This window comes from Xiphophorus couchianus, chromosome 9 (assembly GCF_001444195.1).
Source record: "Xiphophorus couchianus chromosome 9, X_couchianus-1.0, whole genome shotgun sequence".
Lineage (NCBI taxonomy): Eukaryota > Metazoa > Chordata > Actinopteri > Cyprinodontiformes > Poeciliidae > Xiphophorus > Xiphophorus couchianus.
Window position 1 is genome coordinate 7,524,040 of NC_040236.1, and position 27,559 is coordinate 7,551,598.

Here is a 27,559-nt window from a genome sequence, read left to right on the forward strand (position 1 = left end):
ATTTCAGTCATGCTTGTTCCAAATATGGACAGTTTCCATTCACAATTTGCAGTATTCAAAAGCTTGATTGTAAAAGAGCAAGATTCTCTTGTTGCTGCTCCATAGTACAACAAATAAAGCAGCAATAAGAAAATTAGACACCATGATTATGTTATTATAGAAACTCAAATAGAACTTTTTTATTTTCTTTTAAAAGATTTCTTGATGATGCAAAGATCATGAGAGAAGTTCATGTTCTGTGGAAGAGAGCGTCCATCTGTCAAGAAATCGATTTATCTGACAATTCAGGAAAAGAAACCCAGCTGACAAGTGTGGCTTCGCTTCTCAGCAGCGCAACTTCCTGTTCTAGTTTTACCAAAACCACCTGGTCTAAACTGCATTCACATCCAGCTTGAACTATGAGTTTAATTCACTTTCTTATTGCACTTTTCATGTTGCTGTTTGCACTTGTTGGAAATGTATAAGTTCTCTTGGTTAACATTATTCAGTTTGTTAAAGATTTGTTAAGATGTGTGCAAATTAGCTTCTGGATTCCTTTAGTGCAGTTTGTTTCCTCATAATGAAAATAAACCAACGAATACAGACTTTTCCTGCAATCAGTTAGATTTCCTTGTTATTTGATCAACTCAGATTAACCACCAGTTTCCTGTTAATGCTAAAGACAATGACTCATAGGCCATGCCTTCTGTTCTGACAGGGAACATGAAGCTGTGCAGTTAGACCATATAGACATCTTTTATATTAAAATCATATTTTACTGCAAGCAGCCCTACAGATATTTTACTGATAAAGTAAAGCGAGTGTATGCTATGTTGCAATGGATAAGAAAACATGTTCAGTGAAAAAGTGTTTGCTCCTGACACATTTCTTCTGTTTATGTCAGCCTTGTTTCAGACAATCAAAAATAAATGCATACTGGATAAATATGACCTGAGTAAATACAAAGAGCATTCAAGAGTTCAAAGACCAAAGAAAATCTTGATGTATGTTAGGCCTTGTTCAAACCTTTTGCTTACCTCTTCTTCCCATCGTACTGCTGTTACTCACTTGGGACATTTTGCTCCCAGACTTGCATGTCTGTGCTTCTCCTCGTGTTTCCCTCCGTTTGCCGAGACAGAGAGTTTACTCCTGCTGTCATCAACAGAAATTGTTGTACACGAACAGGCATAAAATGGGAAAAACCATGAAAACTTGAGAATACATAAAAAGGGAAACAAAGTTTCTTTTAAATCTAACAATAACTAGGGTATGGAGCTGGACCACCGCTGTGTGATGTTAGCTCTATTGCATGTGGGGTGTCAGATATGTTGTTTTCTCACTGAACGTCTCTCCCATTTCTTGCTCCACAAAGGTCAGTAAGAGTCAAAAGACAAATTTTAGGTTTTACAACTTTTTAATAATAGTTTCAACCATCATTTTCCTACTGGCCACAACAATCTGCACTTACTGACACAAGCTGAACAGGTCTTGAGTCATCAAATGCACTGAATACAATAGCAGAAAACTTCTACTGTTTTGGAATTAAAGTAAATTAGGGAAAAGCTCTCTATAGTTTTTTCTTTCTAAAATAACCTTTCTGATCATTAATCATTGTCAAAACTTATAAAAACTATAAAGGGTCTCATTTTTTCTGGGAGAGATACATAATTTTTAATATTCCAATAAAGTTGAATCTTTTTGTCATTAGGAACTTTTACAATATTTACTACAGATCTTCATTTAACTGACGTTTGTGTAGCAGTTTCATACCAATCAGATCTTATCACATCAGCATGTAGTTGGGTCAAGGTTTGCTGTAAAAGACAAAGATAGCCAAGAGTTTACTGTCAAATGTTTAAAGCTTGTGATGAAAAAAGCGTCCGAGTTTTATTACACTGTTTAAACTTAAGATTGAACTCTACTTTGAGTTCAAGCTTCTTACAGAGTTTTATATACAATAAAACCAGTGCTTGTAACCACAATAGAAACAATTTACAGGTACACATGGTAGTCATCTAAAAAAATGCTCTTTTACAGCAATTAGTGTCACTTCAGATAAGGATGTGTCGGAAGCCTTACAATAAATGTCTTTCACATACCATGCCCTATCTTTAGTTCCCAGTCCCAGCAAGAGCTAAGGGAAGTCATCCATGAGTTAATCTTTAGTTGAATTGATTACCACGAGAGTGTCTTCAAAGGTCTGCCTAAAAAGTCAATCAGACATCTGCAGCTGCTGTTGTCATTTTCAGTTTCCTCATCGTTTACCATTTTTTTTGTAAATCTCTGCTAAAATGGTTATTTCTTTTACTAGAACCAGCTCTTTTTCCTTTCAACTGTAATATACATCTATGAACATAAACACGGCCTCTTGTAACTGAAAAACATTCCTTGTGCTTGCCATTAATATTAGGAACTTTTGAACAGAATGACTTTATTGCTCTTTTAAGATTGAATGAAAATAATCAATCTGAGAGAGAGCTATTGGCATACAACAGCTTTGCTGATGAGGCGTTAATGATCACTTACGGTATGTATAGATCAAAAGGCTTCAGTATTAGAAAGAAGATAAGATAGTGGATTTACTGATCATTTTGTTAGAGACCTATTCAAAAGGAAGGTATACTTTTTTTGTGAATTTGCTGAATAGAACAGTTGGAATTATAGTTTGCAGTTTTATTGAATATTTTAGGATTCACAAATTTATTGGTTTGGCAAATATTTATCTATTTTACATGTTTGCTGGGAGGTCATGGTCCGTGTCTTGATTTTGGAATAAATCTAGAATACATTAAAGTTATGCCCAAATCTCCACAAATCCCTCCTTTGTACCTTAATGTTTGCAACATTCTGAGAGATGTTTATGCTGTCCCATAAATATTTAAAATAGATTACTTATGCCCTCTCTCCAGCTCATGTCCCTCTGATTCCTTTATCAGCATTAGTATTTCTTTCTGGTTGCACACTGTAAACTTTCAAACCTTTATTGACCCTCTCCTCTGAGTGTCTTCCTTTAAGGAAGGTCTCAAGATGTGCTGAGGCGTTACTCACAAAAGCAAGTGTGTCAGAGAAGGCGCATGAATATCTTCCAGCTGCTGAGGGGTGAAGTTGGCTGTCAGCACATTCTTACTTCACAGACTGGACTGGACTGACATAGGGTGAGTCTTAAATGTGCTTTATTGCATTATTTCATAAAATGGAGCTTGTCTCCTTTAGAAGCAATTACATTGGAATTAGCCACCTAATTTGTAGTTAGTTGATCAAAAAATTAATTTCATTCCTACAGTGTGAGTAAAAGCAACTTTGACGTTGGCTATTCAGATGGTAAAGATGTTTGACAATGCTTTGCTTTCTGAATAAATAAAAAGTGACATTAGTGTTTAAACTGCAGTATTTAAATATGTATGCTACAGTTTGTTTGTTTTTTTTTTTTTTTTAGAAATTTGCAACTAGAGACACTTTGCTATTTTCTTTTCTTGCAAATTTTCAAGTTTTATCACAAGACATTTGCTTGGAGCAGGTACATTTTCTGACAATGTGCTGAGTTTTAGAAGAGTTCCCACTCTTATTTTAAAAAGCAAAAAGCTACATACAATTGTAAATGTAAATTTTTCCATACATTTTTAATCAGGTATTTTTGTTTCGAACTTGTTTTTATTTACCACTCTTCTTAATCTTTTTGACATAGGGGGTTTCTTTTGCTCTGGTTATCATAAATTACCTTGGGATTTCTCCCTTTCTTTGCACATAAGAATGTTAAATGCCTTAATCAGTTTCTTATTGGAATTGTAACTATAACCTTGTGATAAATTGTCTAAACTGAACCAGGGACATGTTGCCCTGGGAAAATACATATGTTACAATAATATTTTCTGAATCATGCATATTATTTTGCCTAAACCCAGCCAGAGAGTGAAAAGCAGTAACATATATAATATTTACCTCACCAAATTGTGTTTTTATGCTCACTCAACAATAATCTTAATATTATTATTATTATTATTATTATTTATTTTATTTTTTTCACTCATCCTTGTCCTGGTATTCTCTCATACCATGAAGACCTGAAAAATGACTGATGTACACGTTAAGACAACTAGTGTGTTGAAATGAGTAATAAATATTTTAAATAAGTTACATTTAGATTAAATTCTTTCTGGGCCCCAGGGAGGTTGGCGTCTATTTCCAGTGGCCAACAGGCAGGAGACACCAGGCAGCTCATCAACCAGTCACATCTAAAGGCAAACTGAAGTGACCAGGTAACCTAGTTTGCAGATTTTTAGTGGAAGGAAGCAAATGTAACTGGAGAGAATCCACAAATGCACATGGAGACCATCCAAACTCAAACAAAGACAAAGGCCACAGCTGAAATTCAAACCCAGATCCTTATTGCTGAGAGGCACCAATACTAACACTTGCAGTTAATTTCTTTTAAACAAAATTCATACTTTATATACCATTCTTCTGAAAATAGCTGCTGTATCTATAGCAGGGGTCTCAAACTCCAGGCCTCGAGGGCCACAGTCCTGCAGTTTTTAGATGTGCCACAGGTACAAAACACTGGAATGAAATTACTTAATGACCTAATCCTTGTGTAGATCAGTTTTCCAGAGCCTTAATGACCTAAATATTTCTGTTCAGGTGTGGTGCAGCAGAGGCACATCTGAAAGTTGCAGGACTGCAGCCGTCGAGAACTGGAGGGCCGCATATAGGCTATACATGGTCATATAACCTATATGACCATGTATTTGGTCATATTGCAATTGGTGAACATAACTAGCACTAACTTGCAATAACTACCTACTTATCAGATTGGAGGCAAACTTTAGGTCTAGTAAATTTTAGGTCAAGTGGACAGATTTGTTCAGCGTGTGATCCTAATCCATCAACACAACTTACTGAAATGCTTCTGTTTTTGTGTGGCTTCCTCTGACAGATCAACCAAACATCTGGATTCAAAAGAGACTTAAAAACAGAGAGAACCAAACTCAACAATGGAGAAAACTTTTGATAGTAATCCAGGCTTTGCACTGGCTGACTACGCCGTCTTTGCTGCTATGTTGTCAGTATCCATGGCAATTGGGCTTTTTCAGGCTCTGAAAAAACAGCGAAGGGATGCAACTGCAGAGGCCTTCTTCACTGGAGGTCGGAGCATGCCAGCTGTGCCTGTTGGTTTGTCGCTCTGTGCCAGCTTCATGTCAGCTGTCCAGGTCCTGGGTGTTCCCTCAGAGGGATTTCGCTATGGCTTCAAATTCCTCTACATGTGCCTCGGACAAAGCATCAACTCCCTGCTGACAGCTTACCTGTTCCTGCCAGTTTTCTTTCGACTGGGCATCACCAGCACCAACCAGGTCATAATGAGCCTCCTCTTTTTTGCACTAGTTATTTCATAAAGTGAACATGAATGTGCTGTAAGGTTGGTCAGAGTAACAAGAACTGAATGTTAGACAAGAGGATTAACATTTTGTATGCCTTTTTCTGGTGACTATGAACCAAATCATAGTTTATTTTTTGTTATTATTTCAAACAGCTCCAATGTATATCCTGATTTTCCAGTTTTAAATAGTATTAAATTACAGTATAGATATAGGGCTATGATGACTCTGATTAAAGTCCAGCTGATTAAATTCCCGTGTTGCTCATCAACACAGCTTAATATGTGAGGTGAGGAAAGATGAAGGATGTGTGTTACCCTGTGATGTTCTGACTCCAATCATCTGCCTGTCACAGTATCTAAAGATGAGGTTTGGCAGAGGGATGCAGCTGCTGGGAAGCATCCAGTTTATTCTTGCAACGGTAGGGACATCAGTCTCACATTTCATTGCTCCTGAGCAGAATGTTACACATTAAGAACGTTTATCTGTGAATGCTCAGATTCAGTTTCCTCCGAAGATTTGCTTGTAATGTGTTTCTCTTTTCTCAGCTGCTTTACACTGGGATTGTCATCTATGCACCAGCCTTGATCTTAAATCAAGGTATGAGAGTGAAATTTGCTTTGCGTGGAAGAAAAGAGGGAATGTTATTATTGATTCATTTAGAAATCTCATTATATTTTTTAGCACTTTAAAGATTTTTTTCCAATGGATCTTGATTTTAGTATATATATTCTTTTAAACCAGAAACTTGTTACAGTGAAGTTTTACGTTTTTTACCATAAATTTCATAATAAGAAATTCTTGTGAATATTTGCTTATAAATAAAACTTTTACCATAGCATAAAACGCTACAATTTTTTGTCATAAAATGTATTTGTAATACTAAATTTACTAAGACAGTTATTACAGCTAAATTTATCACCATCTTTTATTTTGTTTTAATACCAGTTGAATTTATTTTTGTTGCTGTTGTTTTTAATGTTTTTGAAAAAGTAGCAAATATTCTACTATAGTTAAATTTGTAAAGTGATTATTTGTTTAAATAAATAAAACTTTGATATTAATGATCAAACACATTTGATTTTGCAGCTACTGGACTTAGTATCTGGGTGTCTCTCTTTTCCACGGGGATCATTTGCACCATGTACACCACACTGGTAAGAACAATAAGGTATTCTCAAAGGGTGTAAATACTTATGCAAACAGGGTTATTGCAACCTTTCTTATACTTAATGTTCTTCCACTGGGCGGTGCAGTGGACGAGTTGTTAGCAAAGCTGCCTTGTAGCAAGAAGGTCCTGGGTTCAAATCCTGGCCTGGGGTTTTTCTGAGGGGAGCATGTTCTCCCCCTGTATGTGCAGAACTGGGTTTGACTCATCATTCCAGGTTTCTCACTCTGTCTTTCTCCTCTAATGTTTGTGTGCAGGGCGGCATGAGGGCTGTTATCTGGACTGATGTGTTCCAGATTGTTGTCATGTTATCAGGTTTCGTGGCAATTTTCATCCAAGGGACAATTCTGGTCGGCGGTCCTGCACAAGTACTGGAGATTGCCAGCAATAAATCACGCCTTAATTTCAATGAGTAAAAATCTTTTTGTATTAATCTGTGTCCATTTTGAGGTCCAGTCTGCAATTTGACCATTTTAAAATAACAGTAACTATTACAGACGACAAAGATTAAAGTCACTGATTAGAAATAACATTCCATCTCATATTAATACCTCAAGTTAAAAATATAACGTTCAACCCAAAATGTATTTAGTTTTAGGTTTCTAATTGTGCTTTATCCACAGTTTTGATGTCGATCCACGGAAACGTTACACCTTCTGGAGCCTCAGTGTTGGGGGTTCCATGGTTTGGTTGTCCATGTATGGAGTAAACCAAGCACAAGTTCAGCGCTACATTTCCTGCCGATCAGAGAAAGATGCCCAGTGGTGAGTGTTTTTATAAATTACTCACATGTTCATCTATCCATTGTTGATTGCTTCCTAGTCCTCAATGGATCATGAGGATGCTGGAGCCTATTGCTAATGGCTAGTTAATGGGCAAGAGGCGTAGAACTCCCTGGACAGGTTGCTAGTTAGTTGTAATTTATCTTGTTAACAGTACAGAAGCATGGAACATAGTTTGCAGATTCCGGAGATGAATTGAAGTTACTCAAGTAACTGAGGAAATCTTAATTCAACTGACAGAGCTCTATTTCCCCCAAAAAATATTGTTTTACATGTAAAATGTTGACAAAAAGTAAATCTAATACACAGCACCACAAAATAATAACAACCATTATTGGATAGTGTTATGTATTTGTCTTTGCGCTCTTTTGCCACATGGCTCTATGCTTTTGAATTTATGAGTTTTCTAGATGTCCTGTCATGCCTTTGTTGTTTTTTTAATTAATCTGCTTGAACCTTGCAACTTATCATTCAATAATAGAGAACTGACATTTCTTTTCCAATATTTGCCTCACTTGACTGTTTAGAATCATACACATTTACAGGATTAATTGTAATAAAGAACACTTTTTGTTTTCTAGGGCTCTGTTTGTAAATCAGATCGGTCTGTGCCTCATTGTGAGCAGCGCAGCAACCTGCGGTATCGTCATGTTTGCTTATTACAACCTCTGCGACCCGCTGAAATCTGGGAGGATTTCTGCACCTGATCTGGTATGCTGATGACTCTGGGCAAAGGCAGAGGAATTTGCCTTACAATAACTCAAAAGTAGTGCAATGTTCCAGCCAATTTTCAAATTCAATTTCTGATACTATTGACGTATGTGGTGGTTGTGCTCCATCAGTCCTATCCAACCATGTTTTGTAATGCAAAATTAAGTTTGAAGTTAGTTCTGTTCTATTGTACTCATGGTATCATTCCTGGTAATGATACCATGAATAGGTTTATTTCCCAACTATATATGTGATTTTAGGGGTGATCATCTTTTCCTATACAATGTTTGAAGTGCTTCTGTCAAAAGTAACACACTAAAACTCTATTTACTTCTCCTGTTCTCTTCTAATAAAGTACATGCCATTCTTCGTGTTGGACATATTTCGTAATCATCCAGGATTCCCAGGTCTTTTCCTTGCCTGTGCATACAGCGGGACTCTCAGGTATCAGTTTTTTCTCAGTTCTGCTGCCAGATCCAAACATATTCTTTAAACCATAAACTTGAGCTACTTGTACTTTACTTTAGTGTTTCAATAAATCATCTAAAATGGAAATGAGCATGAGAGAGAGTAAAAAATACACTGAAATTTTTTAACTGGAGATTGTAGATATTTTTAATACAATTGCAACTTTTGGGTGGCCCCTTGCAAGGTTTCTTTTAATGTATCAGATGTCGTGGTTTGACATGGATGGTTCTAACCTCTTTATGGAACATTGTGCATAATCCAACTATGTAAGAAAAGCTGAAGGCCTTTATATTTTTACATAGAAACACAATTGTTTCAGCTTGGTCTTATTTATTAAAATATAATTTTATTTAAGTCCTCAGGTGTCACCCATGCAGCATAAAAATTATTTTTTTAAAACTCTTATGACATCCAGAAATTAAATGATTGGCGTTGTCTTTAACAGCACTGCCTCCACGAGTATCAACGCCATGGCTGCAGTGACAATGGAGGATATACTGAGACCTCATCTGCTCCAGACGACACAGAATAAGCTGGTCCTTGTTTCCAAAGGATTGTGTAGGTTAATTTTTACAAAGCAAGTGAAACAGATTTTGATTTCGGCACCACTTCTTCAAATTAGTGAAAAGACTGATTGAAAAGTCTTAAAACCTCACATGCCAAAGACAGGTTTAAGCTCCAGCTGAAAACCTTAATACTGGCATCAAGCTGCTGGAAGTCTAATGCTAATTTAATTTAGTTTATTGGTGAAAAATTAAAACAAATGTAATCATGAGGTTTTTTACAAAGCAATATCTACCAGTTCATGTGCAAGTGTATAAAAGTATGTAAACAAATCAATCCCTTTCATAACAAAAATCAAAATAACCATTCATATGAGAGTCATCTTTCATGCCACCAGGAACAAAACATCTTTTCAAGAAGAGTACAGCCTTCTACTGATATCAACTCTGTAATTAACACAGAAAGTATTAAAAACAATATTTTATTTCAAACATCTTGATGAGTTCAAGTTGACCTTTCAGGTTGACCTTGATCAGACATATCTTAGCTGCAAACCTCTTCCTCCATTAAACAGACAAAGTAAGTCTAGTAAAGTAAACATTTCCCCTTCTATTTCTTAAAGCATTCCTGTATGGAGCTGGATGCATCACTGTAGCAGCTCTTTCCTCCTTTCTGGACTGGGGGGTTCTTCAGGTATGTTATACAGAAATATTTGAATGCCTTACAACAGGAATGTCCTGGGTTCAAACCCTGACTTCCTGTGCATAGTTTATATCTTCTCTTTTTGCATGTGTACTCCAGCTTCCTCCCATATTCCCCAAAAAAGGTTATCCTAGGGTAAGAATTGACCTGAATTGATTCAAGTCAATTCTTACCTGAATTGACCTTTAGAAATGACCCTTGGAAAAAAGCTCCCCCAGAATGGATGAATTAAGTAAATAAATAAAACTGTTGTGAATGTGATGCTTCCATCCAACCAATTGGATGTATTATTGTCTGATTTGAAATAAGTTTCAGTCAGTTTCTTTCATCTTCACTCCTGGATTTTAATTCATTTTGTTTTGAACCCAGAATGTTGTTTGTCTTCTTTCCTCAGGGTTCGTTCACTGTCATGGGTGTGGTCAGTGGTCCAATTCTGGGCATATTCATTTTGGGAATGTTTGTCCCAGGAACAAACAGGCTGGTGAGTGTTTGCCAACCCCCTTAAAAACTTATGATTTACAAAATACAAACTCTGACCTTGTTGGTAGTAAAATACAATTGCTACCACTAGTCAAGTCAAGCAGAAGAAGGGCAAAAACAAATAGATCTTCTTTATGTATGGTGCATTCATCCCCTCTGGTTTCCCCCAGAAATATTCAAACGTGGGCTCAAATTGGTTCCTGCAGAAAATTTGCTTTAAAAATATATTTTAAAAATATATATATATATTTTTTTTATTATCAAAGTTTTTATTATTATTATTATTAGTAGTATGTATTTATTTATTTATTTATTTAAATCAGCTAACCACTTGAACTGCTGCTACCACTTGAACATTAACTCTGCTGCCAACTAGAGGGTAAATATGAAATTCCATGAAATAAAAATATCTTATTGAAAGCAGAGGCTTAGATTGAATAGGTATCAATGTATGTACAGGGATAAAATAAAACATCATTTAATTGGTACTGATTGGGGAGCCATTTGGTCCTATTACTGCAGGGAAATTTAAACTGTGAAGATGTGACATGAAGTGAGGTGACACTTTTGAAATCAAACCTTTAAAAAAAAAAAAACAAACAAACAAAAAAAAACTAATGCAATTAGTAAACTACTGACTATTAAAATTTCAAACAAGGTTTGAAGGCTCAACTTAACCCCAGAATCCCTGCAGCGTTATGTACACAGGGTTATGTGTACAGCACATAACCCTGTTATGTGCTGTACACATAACAGGGTTATACATAAGTATTTTAAAGTAAATACTAAAGTCTATTTGTTGTAAATGTCACAATTTATCTTTGCCGCTATCTATCCCACAAGGAAGGTTTTCTTTTTCATTAACCCGACTGTGGCATGGGAATTTCCTTTTTTATGATGTACAATCAGGTTTTAGTTTTCACACATGACCTCGTGCACATTGATCTCAGAAGCTGTTCATAGTCATGTTAACAGGAAGATGGACTGACTTCCTGTTTCCTTTTTTTAGATTTTTATATCTGTTGAAAGAAGCTTTACCTTTTATGATGGCTGCATTTTAGAGTACTTGTTCTTCTGTTTGCTGCTGAAGTGCAGTCCAACGCCTTTTTGAAATCAGGCCTTCAGAGGTTTCTTGGGTTTTCTTTTATCCAGAGAAAAAAACAATCAGAGCATGCTGATGGGCTGAAAGGACCAAATTCATTTTTAGAAACTGTTGGTATTCAATAATATTGCAGCCAATTATTAGGGTATTTTATTCTTTATTGTAGGGGGCGTACTCTGGGATATTGGCGGGATTCTGTGTCTCTCTGTGGCTGGCTGTGGGTTCAACTCTTCACCCACCCAGTGAGGAGACCATGGGTGTCCTGCCCAGCTTCACAGACGGCTGCAGCTTTGCTAATGGCACAAGAAACAACAGCTCTACGGTTTCCATCTTGACCCCACTTCATCCTAAACACCAAGGGTTAGTAGACATAGTTCATCTATTTTTAATCATTAAGCATTCATCTTTTCTTTTAATCTTAGCTTAACTACTCACATGAAAGGTTTATGACTGTTATACACTGACTATGTAGAGGGATTATGATGAAAAAATATAAAATGCCTTAGCTCTTTTGTTGTTGCTTTTGTTTTTTCTAAATACAGTGGCCTCCTCAACTTCTACTCCATGTCTTACCTCTATTTTGGAGCCATGGCCACCAGTTCAGTCATACTGGTGGGACTGATAGTGAGCTATGCAACAGGTAAAAAGATAATGAGAAATACGCAAGTCAATGTTGTGAAAACTACAGGGACACATTGAATCAAATCTGTCCAATTTACATTTTATTGCAAAAGTATTCAGATCCCTTGAAAATATTTGGGTAATGTTACAACCAGACAACATCTGTGTATTTTGAAAAAGTTTTATATGACAAACATAACAAAGTAGTGCATCAGCATGTAATAAAAGGAAGTAGATTGTTTTCATCATTTTTTAGAAATAAAAATCTGGAAAGTGTGTGCATTTGTAATTATCTCACTTTATTACAAATTTCCTCCTTTAGAAGTAACCAAATTAGTCTATTGTTAGTAGCAACATACCTCTTAAGACTTGCAGCTGGACTTGCAGTGAGAGGCAGTTCTACAAAATATTCACTAGTGTTGCTTGACACAAATGCATGCCGCACCTTTTCAGATTTTCTTTGCAAGAAAATCTACGTTCACTTCCTTCAATTTCAAAGTCAGGCTACATTGCTTAATTTACTTCATTTACTTCATTTACGTACAATGAATGAAGTACTGTATTCACTGTGCTTCTATAATGTTGTAGATGTTGTCACAACTGCAACATTATAGTTGTGACGTGACAAAATGTGAAACACAGTGGGTGTGAATATTTACAAGAAGATGTACTGTAGCTCATATCAGTCCAAAATGCTAAGTCAAGGGCTTTTACACAGAGCTACTAGAAAAGGATGAGATGTTTTTTTCCTTTACGTTATATGCATACATGAACAAACTCCTGTTTCTATCGCACACAGGGCCAACAAAGAGGAGTCAAATTAAAGAGGGGTTGTTATGGTGGGACCTGAATAAAAAGGAGATGGAGATCTCGTCAGAAAGCAAAGTAATCATTTTTTTAAACAGAAATAATTGTCTAATGAATGGAAGTGCCATAAATCATTCCCTGATTATTTATGTAACCATTTATATCTAATGGTTCCTTTATTTATGTCCCCCTCCAAGCTGAAAAAGTCTAGGGTGACATTTTTTTACTACTAAATATATATGTAAATGAACTTAAACTTGACTTAATTTAGATGTTTTAGGAGCTTATATAAATCTCAGACATGCTTTACATTGATAAATGTCTTCTAAGAGCATTCATTGACAGTATCTTTCTTATTTTTTATTATTTTTTGTTTTAAGACCGATGTGATATCCTGGATGTTCCCCTGCTTTGTTCAGACTGCATGCAGGAATGCACAACAGATATCTGTGGTTCACATAGGAAATAACCAGGTAAAGAAACCAATTGTATGGCAAAACTGGTGTAGAGTTGTTGGAACTGTTTGTCAAGTTTTTAAAAATATTAGAATATTATCACCAGTCAAGTATTTGAAAGGTATTTTTATTGTTTCAATCTGTTTTTCAGGAGGACAAATTAATAGACAACCCACTGGCGGTTCCTTTGAAGAGCCTACCCAGAGACAATGTGCTGTAAATGGGAAAAAAAAGAGGATGTAGTTTTTAAATGGCATTAACCTCCAAATTACTCATAACAAATCCTACTGGAATTTCCTCTGTAGTAGCAATAGAGTTTTTTTATCTTATCATTTGAAGTTTCAAAATCCTGACACACATTCAGAGTTAGAGTCATTGTTCTTTCAAAGGGCCATAAATCTAGATAATATTCAGGACAGTAAAATGTGATGAAAGATTTTAATTTCCTTCCTTGTTTCGGGAAAGATGTGCACCTGCAATGTGTCAACATAAGAATGATGGGAAGCAGAGATAACGGTTTCAATTTGTGTGTACATTTGCTGTATTTTAGTGATGGCTTCCTTATTTCATGCTCTGTTATCAGGCCTGTTTTTTTTCTGTTTTTTATTATTGGAAGCAAAGTGGGTCACAGCTTCACACTCAAATGTAAATGTTGAGTCAGCAAGGTCAAATACAAAAAATCCGTTGATACATCTTTATTGAAAACAATTTGGGTTACTTTTCAAAAAATATATGAAAAGTGAACAATAAAATTTATATTAACAAACAGAGCAGAGACTTGAGTGACTACTACATGTTTATTTTGTATGAAGGTACCATTTTGAAAAATTTAGATTTGCTGTTTGTGATGGTTTTTGTGTTACTTTTATAATGATGGGGTTGATAAAAGTAACAAAATAATGAATATGTTAGCACTTGAATTTACAGTTTATTCTTTACAGTTTAACTCATCCTAAAAAGTTAGAACATTGTATTTAATAATGTCCACTTAGGTAATAATGTAAAAGTTTCAAGGACTTAAAATTTATACCACTTTGTCACTATTTAATAAATTTATATCAATTTCCCAGGTTCTTTGTGAATCTAAAATAAATGTGGTTAAATGTAAAACTTAGTTTTAAACCGTTTTTTTCTTTTTATAAAACAATCCATTCCTTGAAACCACTTATCCACCGATGCTTTGTGACATCTTAAAAAAGAAACTTAAGTCATTTTATCCATATGCTAGAAAAAAACATGTAAGTGATTTGAGGTGTCTCCTCCTGTATGGAGCAATGCAGAGCTTTTTAATGACTTCTAAAATTTTTAAATTACATTTATTCAACTGTTTTCTGCATTTTATTAAACCTGAATTCTTTTCAAAAGTTTCACATTTCTACAGTATTTTTAAAAGTAACCTTTGCTGTGTGTGAATAAAATATTAACTATTTATGAAAGAGCTGGCATGTTAGTTTTCTTCATAGTACACTGACATCTGGTGATGTTAAGGAAAGCAGCTGAAACCATCATGGCTGCCAGATACACAATGAGTACACAAAGTACAAAGGCGGTTCATTTCACATGGTGTTCATTTATTGCATGTTTGTTTTTTTTAACAATTCAAGCATTCAGATAAAACATAATATCCTCAGACACTCTTGCTGTAAGCTTTCATAAATCAAACTGGTATGTCAGTCTTTAATGTTGTGAAGATTGTGCTTCCGTGCACGTTGGTCCTGGATCCTCCAACCACCTCCGTGCTGCTGCGGATCGTCAGGCCGAGGCGCCTCACCAATCATCCGCGGCCCTATTCGAATCCTCTTCGGCTACAGCACAGTCCAGGCGCTGCACGCCAGGGAGCGCCAGGTCCCTTTCGTTAAGTTTTTCCAGAAACGAAGAAAGGAGTCGTTTGTTTAAATGGTCCGTCAACGTCCTTTCTTCTTCCACCCGCTGCTTGGCCACGTTTGTCCCCGGCTCCACTCCTTCCGCCTCCGTGTCCACGCCGAGCGGCAGAGGCGCCGAGCGCTGCTGGCTCAAGGGCAACCCGTTCGGCTGCTCACCTTGCCCGGACTCCTGCTCCGTCCAGCTCCCGGCGTCCGCCCCGGATTCTGTCTCCATTTGTGATATCAAGCTGGTCTGCAGGGCGGCATTTTCCAGTTCTTTGAGTCGTTTGCTATGAAGGCCGCAGGCAGGCGGTTCATTACCTGCCGGGGTGTTATTGTTGTGAGGGGGCTCACCAGTTTGCTCCATCATGCTCTGCGTCAGTTGAACAGCCCATAGTTCCAATGGACTGGTCGGAAGGAGAACTGGCAGGTATCGCCGTCTAGTGGATTGTAGCAGTACTGCAGCTTTACAGAATTAGAAACTCTGACTTGTATTTTTGTACAAATAAACAAAACAAATAGACACGCAGTTTTTTGTTGTTTTCTTTTGGCATTTTTTATACTTGGAAGTGTTTTTTATTGAAGCATCCTGTATAGAAGCTTGTTTCCGCCAATATTTGAAAACAAAAGGACTTGGATTTCATAATGGCTGCCTCATACTTTTGACCTAGCTCTCAAAAGAAGAAAATACTCTTTATTATAACATAGCTTAGTCAAAATAATATGTTTCTCCATCACAGGGGCAGAAACAGGTTCCCACAGCCATAGGATTTAACAAAAAATATTTGCCCCTGAAAATTATCTTGTTTGTTGTTATTTTGTCATAGTAAATATTTTAGATTATCAAGCAAATTTTTACCATACAAATATAGTCATAGTTAGTTTAAAAATATGTTTTTAAATTATTTTTAACTAATCTAGCCCTGTAGAAAAATAAAATTGGGCCTCATGGTTAATTCATAAAAAGAACATAACTGCATTTTTGTTTCAGTGTCACTGTCTGATTTTAAGAATTTAAAAAATCACTAAAATGTAGCCAGTCTGACAACAAGGAAGCAGGCAAAAAATATTCAGCGTTTGTTTTATTTAGGAGTTTACTGAAGACCACAACACCACATCCCTCTTAAGCTGTTATTGCTTGAATGGACACGTCTGTAAAATTTGTAACAAATTTAAACAAAGTTAATTAGCGGGCTTAAAATGAATTAAGATATTTGTATAAGATAATCTAATGAGCCTCTTTACGTTATTTTATACATAAGAACAACCAGCCACAGCTGCTATGGGAATAAAATAGCGCTGAAAGATGTTACTTGTAAGGAAAATGGCGATATAAGAATATTTCTGTGATTGCATCATTTGGTCTGGTATTACCTGATGAACACCAATCAATATTGCTGTTTTATATATTAGAAAGTACATATTTCACATGTTTTGTAACATTTTGAGGAATATCTGTGTTACTTCATATTATAAACAAACGTATTGGTTAAATTAAACTAATTTTTAACTTCCATTTCTCAGCGGTATGAACTATTCTCAATTTTCGCTTCGAACATTTGACTGCTTCGGCTTTCCGTAGAATAGAATGTGTTTCCATAGCGACCATTTATAGCATAGACCACGGAAGCGTCTTTGTAACGGTACCAGGTAACAAAATGATGACTGTAAACACCCTAGGACATATGTAATATATGCGAAGTGAGTTGTAAAAGATGTAATATTATAGATTGACATCTCTTTAGCCACTCAAAGCGACACAGATCGTTAGCTTACAGCTAATGAGTAGCTATACAGGGTTAGCTAGCAAAGCTGTGAAATTAAATCTGCAAATTGTAGATATTTATTTATGCTTTCGTTTCTTCTACTACTTAAAACAAGTGTGAAACGTTGCTTGTCAAGAATAACATTTTACTGGATTATAAATAAGGAAACAATAATTCTGATAAATTACTATGAAAACAAGTCATTTTTTCTTCCTTTCGTTTTTCCTTTCTTTCAGGTCAACATGTCCTTCAGAGACTTAAAAAGTAAGTGAAACCTTGTATTTCTCTACCTTTTATCTAACAAACATTATTTTGCTGCTGATGTTAGAACTGAATTTGTTTGTGATTTGGCAGACTTCACAGAAATGATGAGGGCCTTGGGCTACCCTCGCCTCATATCTATGGAAAATTTCACAACACCAAACTTCACCCTAGTGGCAGAAATCCTAATATGGCTTGTAAGGAGGTATGCTTCAGCTTTTAAAATTGAAATGCTTCATGTAACAACAACACTTCTGCTCAGATAGTTCTTCGCCTTCATGTGGTCTTTTCACATCCCTCATTGTACCTTCCAGTAGAAGTATATCTTCTAATCCTGATTAACAAATAAAAAGCTGTTCTAAAACAGTCATTGGTTCTCATGTTCTTTTCTCTTTTTTTGTAGATACGAGCCTCACGTTGATATTCCCACTGATGTGGACACAGAGTCAGACAGAATATTCTTCATTAAGGCTGTGGTTCAATTCATGGTGAAGTGCTATTCAGACAGATATGTCCTTAACTGTAGTTAACTAAAATCCACTTTGTTTTAATCATTGTATGACCCGGTTGCAGGCAACCAAGGCTCACATCAAGCTAAACACCAAGCATCTCTACCAGGCTGACGGCTATGCAGTGAAAGAGATGCTGAAGATCACATCAGTGCTGTACAATGCCATGAAAACCAAGCAGATGGCTCTGGGGGATGCTGTGGAGGAAGATAGCAACAAGTTCAAGTTTGATCTCGGCTCTAGGGTGAGGTGCAATTATCATTCAAATTATGTGTGTTGCTGATAGTCCACTAACTTAATTAATTAAATGTCAGTTTTAAAAAGATTGAAGATAAGAAAAAACATAAAGGACATATTTCAGTGCTTTAGATGGTTAATAAGACAGTTAATGTAATGTGCAGTCAAAATAACTTTATCTTTCTAATTGGTAAACAGCGTTCTGTCTATGTAAACCCATCCAAATGCAATGAGTCTTTGAAAAGGATTGAAAATGTAGTTCACTCACATTTATTGTAAGAGCTCACAAGCACTTCACCCAACATTCTCCAGGATTTTACAATACTTTTAATGACTCATGGAGTTGATTTCTTGTTGTACTGGTTGTGTTTCAATGTCAGAGATTTTAAACTATTTAAACAGCAGGAAATACTGTATCTGATATTAGTGTAAATGTACCTTTTCTTTAAATTGGTTTAGCAGTACTCTCCTGAAAGTCAATTTGACACACCTATTTGCCAAGCCTGCACACATTTTTTTGTTATTTTTTGCACATTGTCTAGTGTCTCTACTTTTCTCATGTTTTCTTTTCCTAGAAATAATTTAAGTCTTTAATTCCTTTGTTAAAGAAAAAAGAGTCAAATGTGAGGCAGCTGATCTCTCCATGTCTTTTCTGCAGATCTCTGAGCTCAAAGCAGCTCGTCAGCTGGCATCTGAAATCACATCCAGAGGAGCATCTCTGTATGATTTATTGGGGAAAGAGGCAGAACTCAGGGTGAGGCAAAGTTGGTTATTGTTTCATAATAGCAGATTGGTAAAAAATAAAGCTTGACTATTTCGAGTTTAGTATCGGAGAAGAGATTTTACCTGTATTATGGATATGTTATTCTCAAGCTTCTTTAAACACAAATATGACTGAAATGGCTAGAAATGTTGCGAGTAGCTTCGTTGCTCTGAAGTCAACATAATGTTAAATCTCGTTTTGCTGTGCTGCAGACAGAGATTTAAGGCAGTTTGATACATGAGTGACCATCATTAATGCTTTTATTTCGTCTTCACTTTTTTGGTGCTCGCAGGAAATGAGAACCGCTGCCATTGCTCGACCTCTTGAGATCAATGAGACAGAAAAGGCACTGAGAGCTGCTATCAAAGAAACTCTGGTGAGTATTCTGAGTGTTTATCTTTTTAATTCCATTGGTTTTCATCTTCTGCGACAGACTGGCGACCTGTCCAGGGTGTACCCCGCCTCTCGCCCGGAACATTAGCTGGAGATGGGCACCAGCACCTCTCCCGACCCCACTAGGGACAAGGGTGTTAGAAAATGGATGGATGGATGGTTTTCATCTTCATTTGCTTAAATACTTTAAACTGTGATTGTGCCATCTTGCCTTTGTTACCAGGAAATTGTCGAAAAGATCAAAGAGATGCTTAGTAATGTCGTCTCAGATGAGGCCAGTCTGGACGCTAAGATAGAGAAGAAGAAACAGGATCTGGAGAGGCATCAGAAGAGGCTGCAGACTTTACAGAGTGTCAGGTCAGTTCTATTTTTTTACATTTAACCATCTTAAGATTTACAATTTCCATTTGAAATAACCCTTGAAACAAAACCCGTTGAAACATTTCTCTTGAAAATTGTGTTTGGATTTTTCAGGCCAGCATTCATGGATGAATTTGAAAAGATAGAAGAAGAGTTGCAGAAGCAGTATGAAATTTTTGTGGAGAAGTTCAGAAACCTCTCCTACCTGGAGTCACAACTGGATGAGTACCACAGGCTGGAGCAGGAAAGGTTTGAGGTTTGTGGATGGAATAGATATGCTATGTATAATGCTCAATCCTATTGATAATCCCTCCCTTTATAGATATATTACAGTATATGTAATGCACTATTTGCATCTTTCTGCCTGCCTGTGTTTCTGTTTTTCTCATTAATTCCTTGGATATTTTGTTGCCACATTGTCTGGAACTTGTATATTAACTATATTAAGTTTTACATTATATACTTGAGTCTTGTTTCCAAGTTTAAAAATGTTCAACTGGCTCTTCATCTGAAACGGGGTTTCTTGTGTACTTATTAGGAAGCTGAAAACAGCCTGAGGATAATGCAACACAAACTAAGGGAGGAAGAGAGAGATCTGATGAAGGGCTCATGTGAGTTAAACCAGAACCAAATGCCTAAAGCAGAATTAAAACACAACTTTTTTTTTTCCTTCGTCTAAAAACGTTTTGTCTTTGTGTTTGACAGTGAAAGACTCTGATTCTGATTTGGATGTTCCAGAGGATGAAGAGTCAGATAGCGACCCTGAAGAATCTCGTCCATCTAAGCCACAGCCCTCAAGAAGTGCCTCCATGGCAGGTATGCAGATGGACTGCAGCCAAGATAGTGATAAGAAAAACTAGTACCTTTATGATTAGACAAAATTTATATTTTTAATTTTCTTTCATCTCATCCCATGATAATCAATTTATTTAAAAATACTTTGAGAGTTTTTCATTTGGATTTTTGGGTACCATTATTCACACCATTCCTATATTTATTTTAGTCTCCGACATCAAGAAGAATAGAGAAACTTCCAGTTGTTCCCTCTAAGCTCTTACATATTTAAGTTATATTTATTTATTTAGTTTGATATTACAGATCCACCTAAAATTATATTTTTATTAAACATGGTTTTCGGAAAACTCTTTCTGTCCTAAAAATTCATAATTGCTTGTGCGTTTTCCTTTCTGCTAAGGAAGAGGACCACGGTTCATTGGTAACATGCAGGGTGATGACAGTGATGACGTAAGTGATGCTCTTATCTTCACAATGATACTCTTTTTACACAGTGTTTCTGAAAACAGGCTACATTGATCCTGTTTGCCGCCAAGCTCTGTCAGCAGGGCTAAGTGTGAATGATTTTCCTGTTAACCTTCACTTAAAGATGGTTCTGGTATAAACTGACCAGATTTACTACCTTCTTTGGTTTCCAGTTTATCTCTTCATTTGATATTTCATCAGTCTATGTTTCCTTTTGCTATTTTTTTGTCATTGTCGCTTGGATTTTAAAGAGGTTTTTAGCAGTCTCCAGAAGGTCAGTCCCTGAATCCAAAAAACAGCGGAAAGGAAAGGTTTGTTCAGGAAAAGGATTCAGTTAGCCCTCATGTCCCTCCCTATGTATTAGAAGGAAATATCCATTCTCAAATTTCCTATTTGACCCTAATGTGGAAAAAAGTGTTGTCAAAAATGGTTTATATTATTTTTTAAGTAATTGTGCTAATATTCTCAATATCAGCACAGTCTGGGGTAAGAATGTATTTTTCCTTCAAATGCAACAAATGCTATTTTTTTTCTTTTCAAAGTTTTTTGTGATATAGGAATAAAACCTTGCCAAGGTTCTGTGTTTAGTTAGAATAAAAACATGTTGTTTTTTAATTTTATTTTAGTGGTTCCACAGTGTGTTTGTGTGTGTCTAGTAATCTAACTATCCTGGAAAAATATAGTTTGACATGTTATATCATCCAACAGTCCTATCAGAGATAGACTTCAACCTTTTACTTGTTGATTGGTTCTTGCTTCCTGTTTCAGAGTGATGACAGTGAGATTGATGCAGATGAGGATGATGAGGAAGATGAGGAAGGTGAAGAAGAAGAAGAGAGGAGGGAAGAGGATGAAAGCTTGGAGGTCCTGTTATCGAGGAGTAATCGACCTCCTAGGGGAGGAGTGAGACCGGCACTTCTGGAAGAAAGTGATGATGACTTTTGAGTTGGGGACACAATCATGAGCTTTGCACTTTTTTATGTCCTAACTGAATTCCTTGGAAAGCTCCACTATAATTTTTATTTGCAGATATATCCTCTGTTCTTTGATATTTATATAATCTGCTGACAAAAATAAAATTTAAACTTCAGTTTTTGTTCTTTCCCAAAAATTACTGTTTTATAAATAATTTATCTATGTGGCAGTTTCGACATATTTTGGCAGTTGTTTTTTAAATGTATGCTGTACTTTCTAAGGGAAAATATTTGTGACTATTAAACACAAATAAATACTTTCAAAGGAATATGTAATAATATGATACACTCAGCAGTACTTCAGAAAAGAAAGAAAGTTTGCATAATAATTTATCTGAAAAATGTTTTCTAGTTTCTTAAATTGGTGGATTCAAACAGATGTAACTTAGGAACATTTTCCATAATAATTAAACATAGTCTAGTTTTCATTGTGGCTTCTTTGTAGTTGTTTTTACCCATAGTGGGTAAAAATAAAAATATGGAGGTTTTATACAATTGAAACTAAATATTTACTTATACAATTAGTAGTAGAAATACCTTTCAACTTTTTGAGAAAGCACAAATGGCCATGCAAGCTTCCAATAGGTTGATTTAAATATACTGTCCTGCCGCCGCCGCTGATGACGGTGTGAGACATGTTGACGGCTAGTGACGGCTTCTTCGGAGGAAATTACTAAATGAGCATTTGTAATAATAGTACTCAAGTAAAGGTTAAAAAAAGTGCTTTTAAAAGTAATTTCCAAAAAGTTATTCAAGGAAAATTTGTTTTTACTATTCATCTCTGTTTGTGAGAATCAGCCAGTAACAAAATGCGTAGGCTTAATGTTTAATTATTATTATTATTATTATTATTATTATTGATGACATGTTGAATAATTTTAGTCTGGTTTCTTGCATAAAGTCTATTATCTTATGTATTTAAAAAGAAATACGAACAGCTAAACGGATTGTAGTATCTTCGTGTGTTTTGTTTTGTTTTGTTTTTGGCTCATTAGAGTTGACATTTATCTAAAATAACCATAACGACCAAGTTATCTTGCGGCAAGAACTAATAAAAACATAAAATATATAAGTAAACATAGAATATATATAACCAGTCACTAAGTAAAATAAAATTGACATCAATGTTGTGTTTTGTGAAATTAAGGCATCAGTGACGCAATCATTGTGCGCGCTGCGCTAGGAGGCGGTGGCGGATGCCTCTTCGAAACAGAAAACTGTCTTTTACCTAGAACTTGGTTTTTCTCCTATCCTGGTATGAACACGACTTGTAATTGAACAACTAAGTGGTGTGACGACTGTTCGTGTAGTTACATATTAGTGAAGTGGCTGAAAGAGCGGTGAGCTCCTTGATAAGTAAACAAGCCTGTTTTATCAGGGTAACAACGGCTAACTGATGCTAAGTCGCTCCTCCTGACAAACACAATGCTGACATTTTTTTAAGAATATTTGAGCTTTAATTTATGAGTTTGTAACCCATCGATTGCATGCTTGTCTGTTTGTTAGCCAGTCTATTTGTTAAGTGAGCTTTACAACCCACTCATGCTTGAAATATAGCAAAAAGAATTTGTACCAGATTAATTATTTTTGGTCTTCAGTTTGTGAGGGGGGGAAAAAAAACTAGATTGATGCAGTTTTTCGGTCGTAAACTATCGTAGATGTCGTTTAATAGAAGCTGTGGCGCATAAATTAACATGGAGATTGTTTAGTTATCCTCCTTTACACAAGGTTGACAGCCATTCTTTGTTAATGCTGGAATGTGCCATCATTGTTCCGTCAGGCATTGCATCACCCACAAATGGATTTTTGTACGGTTATCTAAATCGCATTTACGTTATGTAGTTTTGTCAAATTTAATCAGCGATGTCACTAACCGAGATGTGTCGTTTTTAAATTGTGATTAGAGTAGTTTCATTAGCTACGTATATTGACTCCCTCATTCAAATAATTGAATTAAGGTTTTCCAATCATTCCAAAGGCCACAGAGCTTTTATAAACATTTCTCAAATAATGGGTCACTCTTACTGTTACAAGATGCACCTGTGCAATAGGCTGTATCAAGAAATCTACTCAACTTAATATTCCAGTCAGTTATTAGCAGTTTTCTAACCAGAGATTTAGAAAACTAAATTATACTCAAGAGTAGAACTGGGTCAACATATTTTTACTCAATTAAAAGCAAGAAGTAGCCATCCAAGAAATTATTCAAGTAAGGTTTAAAACGTATTTGCTAAAATGTACTGAGTGACTGAACATAACATTTGATTAAATATTTATAAATGAAATTACCAGACAATGAAAAATATGAGACTGGATGGAAGTTCTGGTATTTTAAAACGCAAAATGAAAAAATAAAGACACTACAAAATAACAAATTCAGCCATATTTTCTTTTTTATGTGTAAAATGTATTAAACTAATTCATACAGGAGATTGTATGTCTGTCAGAGAGGGTTAAGGTACTTCCAGTGACAATGTATCCTGTTCACTTTATCTTCTTAATTTACAAATGATACAACAGGCTCAACAGAAAGAAAATAACATAACAAAGCTTGTGTACAAACAAGAAGATTTGCACTAATATAAACTGTATGACTGCGACTCATGCAGGCTGGCAAAACTATTTCTGTTTGTCATTCAGTGAAGTTGCTCGCAGTGAGTATAGTATGTTTTACTCAAATAAGAGTAGTGACACTTCATAATAATATTACTCAAGTAAAAGTAGTATGGTTTAGTTAAACTACTCCTAAAAGCACATTTTACATCTACGGGGCAGGAAACAGTTGGGATGCGGCCCATCATCAAGTTCGGGTGGCCTCTTCAGTGGAGACGTGTTTTCTGAAGATACAAATCAATTCAGTGGATATGTCATCTAGGTTTGGCTGTCACTAGTACAACAGCTCGTCTCTGACTGAACCTTGTCAAGTGAAAAGTTGCTTTCTGATTGTGTTGGAACTGTTTGGAAAACATTTCTGCACACTAGGGCACAAGCTGATGCTTCACAAGACTGAATTAGGACGAAGACTGAAAGCTAGACCTCCCAACCAGTGTCTGACATCAAAAATGCTCTTTTGAAAGAACTGTTTAAACATCCTCATAAATATGCCCCTAAACCTTGTGGGAAGCCCTGCCAGAAGAGCTGCGTAGCATTATGTTAAACTCTATCTGAATCCTTGTAAAGTTTAAATTTGCAGTCTAATTACATTTCTGCAGTTATTGACATAATTGCTCTTTGTCTGCCTGGTTTGATGTTGTGATACCAGTACATAACCCAGGATTATGTACTGAAGCTTTGTAAAACTCTGGTTTAACTTCACATTCCAGTATCGCTAATTGCAAAAGTAATTAGCAGTGCTTGTGCACATAAACATAAATATTCCATTTACATCTTCCATTTTTTAATCTAAATAACTTTGAAAAAGGAAGTTCACTACATGCAGAGTGTTTTAATGAAAGCTTCCCCTGTCTCTCTTATTTCACGTTATCTCACCTCTTCCTGTCTTTCAGCTAAAAAGCAGCTGTCAGGATGCCAAAGAAGTTCCAGGGTGAGAACTCCAAGGCGGCCACTGCCAAAGCCCGCAAGGCTGAGGCCAAGGCAGTGGCAGACGCCCGTAAGAAGAAGGAAGAAGAAGACGCTCTCTGGGAAGAAACAGACAAACATGTACTTAAAAAAGAGCAGAGGAAGGTGAGCAGAGATGTCAAATCATAGTTGACACCCAAATTCATCACAGGATGCATCTATCATCTTTTATTATTCAAATCAGCTCTTTGACTATTGTGCCTGCCTTTTGTTCCCCTTATTTGTTTATGTAGTGTCTAAAATGACGGTTGCAGAAAATGTTAACTTGTCAAATATGAAGTGTCAAATTAACAACCTGAAGACACAACCTCCATTATAAAACGTGGTAGGGGCAGGAAGAGGGAAGCCACTGGGAGTTGATGGGAATATAGACACCAAACTTAAATTACTGAGGGATTCCCAGACTTCAGAAGCACAGAAACAAAGCTGAGAGAGACTTGCAGTTATGTTTGCTGGGGATGATTACTCCTCATGGTTTTGGCTCAGGAACATTTAATTCCAATGCAGACCGCACTTATCATATCTTAATTTGTTAAAAATGTTGAAAACCATCTGCCTACTTCATTCTACTTCACCAATATGCATTTCACTGTGTTGCTCTACCCAGTCAAATTCTAACAAAACGACCTGAGATTTTTGGTTAGTACTGTGACAAAATGTGAAAAGGTGCATCAAGTATGAATACTTGACCAACAAACCATATATAAGCAAATAACGCCCAACTGTATTGTTTTATAGGAAATATTTTAAGGATAACCATTTCACTTTTGCAAATATTTAATAGAGAAGCTCTGGTTTGTTGAGTTGATAAAATAAGTGGAAATACTTTCTCTTCCTCCAGGACGACAAGGAGAAGAAGCGGTTGGAGCTTCTTGAGAGGAAAAAGGAAAACCAGCGGCTCCTGGATGAGGAGAACGCCGGGATAAAAGGAAAAGCACAAAAGGAGGCAGCAGCTGGTGGAAAAGTGACTCGTGCTCAAATTCAGGAGATACTTCAAAATGACCAGCAGCAAGAACTGGAGATTAAGCCGATAGGTAGCATTTGGTTTAGAGCAGTGTTTCCCAACTCTGGTCCTCAAGGCACACTGCCCTGCATGTTTTAGGTGTTTCCTTGCTTCAGTCCAGCTGATTTAATTGCTGACTGATTAACAGGCGTTTGTTGAACTGTCAAATCAACAAATGTGCCTGATTCAATCAGTTGAATCAGGCACATTAAAGCAGGGAAACCTCTAAAACATGTAGGACAGTGTGCCTTGAGGACCAGGGTTGGGAAACACTGGTTTAGAGATCCTGGACCACATGTGTTTGTGTAAAATAAAATTAAAACCCTTCCATCCATACAGAGAAAAGCCACCTGGAGACTCCTCTAGAGGAGAATATTAACAGAGTCATAGCTGAAGAAGGAAGTATGGAAGCCCGAACAATCGAGGAGGCCATCTCTGTGCTCAGGTAGAAGATGTGTGGCATTAGGATGTTGCTGTCATTACAGCCAAGTTGTTGGCTATTTGTCATCATTGACTCTTGTTGTTTTTCTGTCTCCCAGCACAGGGCCGGAAGACCTGGACCGCCATCCGGAGCGGCGGATGAAAGCAGCTTTTACTGCCTTTGAGGAAGCAAACATGCCCCGACTAAAAATGGAGAACCCCAACATGAGGATGTCGCAGCTAAAGCAACAGCTGAAAAAAGAGTGGGCCAAATCTCCTGAGAACCCTCTGAACCAGCGTTTTGCCTCCTACAACTCGAAGTGAATTCAGCTTTTTCACAATGTCACTTGGAAAGAGACTTTGATTTGAAAAACTAATAATTTCACTGAATAAAGAGTGTCAGTGATGATGCTTCATCAGCAATCACCCGGCAACACCTTATCCTGTGCCAGAGGACTTGACTCTTTTGTTTAATTTAGTAGTAAGAGGAACTGCTTTTCATCTCCCAAAATAACAACTGTTTATCATGTTTCTGAACATGGCCTATAATGAGGCAACTCAGCATCTCATTAATTAAATTACTTATTATTTTTGCCCTTCTGGGAAGGTGGGAATCCAGATGTTTTGGGAATAACTTATTAAAGTTCACGGCTGAATCATCAACATTTTGTGTTTCTTTTTTTTTTTTTTTGTGGTGCACAAACTAATAGGACACCAGTGCAAGTCGGGTCACTTTTGTTTTCAAGATGGAGGATGAGTAAAGGTTTATGTCCAGCTTACATAGGGCACACCAACCATTGAATTTTAGAAATGTAATAGATAACGCTAGGTTTTGTACACTAGAAATTTAGTTTGCCAGGCAGTTTGATAATTTAATTTAGGTTTTTTTTTAAAACAGAAAAATAAACAAGCTTTTGAAGTCTTTTATTGAACTATATGTACTGGCGAACATTGCTAACATTTCTATCTCAATATTCTCACTGTGTATTTTAAATGCACAGCAGCAGTTGCCTGTAAGGTT

The 27,559-nt window shown here is 36.3% G+C and overlaps 3 protein-coding genes across 7 annotated transcripts; all 3 read left to right on the forward strand.

The window, feature by feature from the left end:
* The first annotated feature begins 993 nt into the window (after nucleotides 1-993).
* Nucleotides 994-13,376, forward strand: slc5a5 (solute carrier family 5 member 5). Of its 2 annotated transcripts, XM_028027692.1 has the most exons (18): nucleotides 1,929-3,134; nucleotides 4,144-4,235; nucleotides 4,913-5,327; nucleotides 5,707-5,772; nucleotides 5,900-5,951; nucleotides 6,441-6,508; nucleotides 6,777-6,931; nucleotides 7,143-7,283; nucleotides 7,883-8,012; nucleotides 8,368-8,456; nucleotides 8,926-9,038; nucleotides 9,607-9,677; nucleotides 10,081-10,167; nucleotides 11,435-11,628; nucleotides 11,811-11,908; nucleotides 12,689-12,774; nucleotides 13,077-13,169; nucleotides 13,303-13,376. In XM_028027692.1, exons 3-18 carry the CDS (start codon nucleotides 4,971-4,973, stop codon nucleotides 13,369-13,371), a joined length of 1,869 nt encoding a protein of 622 aa, XP_027883493.1. In that variant the 5' UTR covers nucleotides 1,929-3,134; nucleotides 4,144-4,235; nucleotides 4,913-4,970; the 3' UTR covers nucleotides 13,372-13,376. The 2 variants fall into 2 exon arrangements, 1 of the variants encoding a protein (XP_027883493.1); XR_003596854.1 differs by lacking the exon at nucleotides 13,303-13,376 and having other exon boundaries at nucleotides 994-3,134; nucleotides 11,435-11,590.
* Nucleotides 13,377-15,334: 1,958 nt separating this feature from the next.
* On the forward strand, nucleotides 15,335-21,652 carry cluap1 (clusterin associated protein 1). 3 transcript variants are annotated; one of them, XM_028027695.1, is made up of 13 exons: nucleotides 15,335-15,443; nucleotides 17,016-17,043; nucleotides 17,134-17,245; nucleotides 17,444-17,528; nucleotides 17,614-17,793; nucleotides 18,445-18,540; nucleotides 18,842-18,925; nucleotides 19,166-19,299; nucleotides 19,417-19,558; nucleotides 19,841-19,913; nucleotides 20,008-20,118; nucleotides 20,498-20,547; nucleotides 21,331-21,652. In XM_028027695.1, exons 2-13 carry the CDS (start codon nucleotides 17,022-17,024, stop codon nucleotides 21,505-21,507), a joined length of 1,266 nt encoding a protein of 421 aa, XP_027883496.1. In that variant the 5' UTR covers nucleotides 15,335-15,443; nucleotides 17,016-17,021; the 3' UTR covers nucleotides 21,508-21,652. The 3 variants fall into 3 exon arrangements, with proteins under 3 accessions (XP_027883496.1, XP_027883494.1, XP_027883495.1); XM_028027693.1 differs by lacking the exon at nucleotides 15,335-15,443 and adding an exon at nucleotides 16,569-16,663; XM_028027694.1 differs by lacking the exon at nucleotides 15,335-15,443 and adding an exon at nucleotides 16,618-16,714.
* A 1,023-nt stretch (nucleotides 21,653-22,675) lies between these two features.
* Nucleotides 22,676-27,201, forward strand: ccdc124 (coiled-coil domain containing 124). 2 transcript variants are annotated; one of them, XM_028027696.1, is made up of 5 exons: nucleotides 22,676-22,791; nucleotides 25,043-25,220; nucleotides 25,957-26,149; nucleotides 26,458-26,563; nucleotides 26,658-27,201. In XM_028027696.1, the coding sequence occupies exons 2-5, from the start codon at nucleotides 25,062-25,064 to the stop codon at nucleotides 26,860-26,862; spliced, it is 663 nt and encodes a 220-aa protein (XP_027883497.1). In that variant the 5' UTR covers nucleotides 22,676-22,791; nucleotides 25,043-25,061; the 3' UTR covers nucleotides 26,863-27,201. The 2 variants fall into 2 exon arrangements, with proteins under 2 accessions (XP_027883497.1, XP_027883498.1); XM_028027697.1 differs by having other exon boundaries at nucleotides 22,714-22,876.
* The last annotated feature ends 358 nt before the right edge of the window (nucleotides 27,202-27,559 follow it).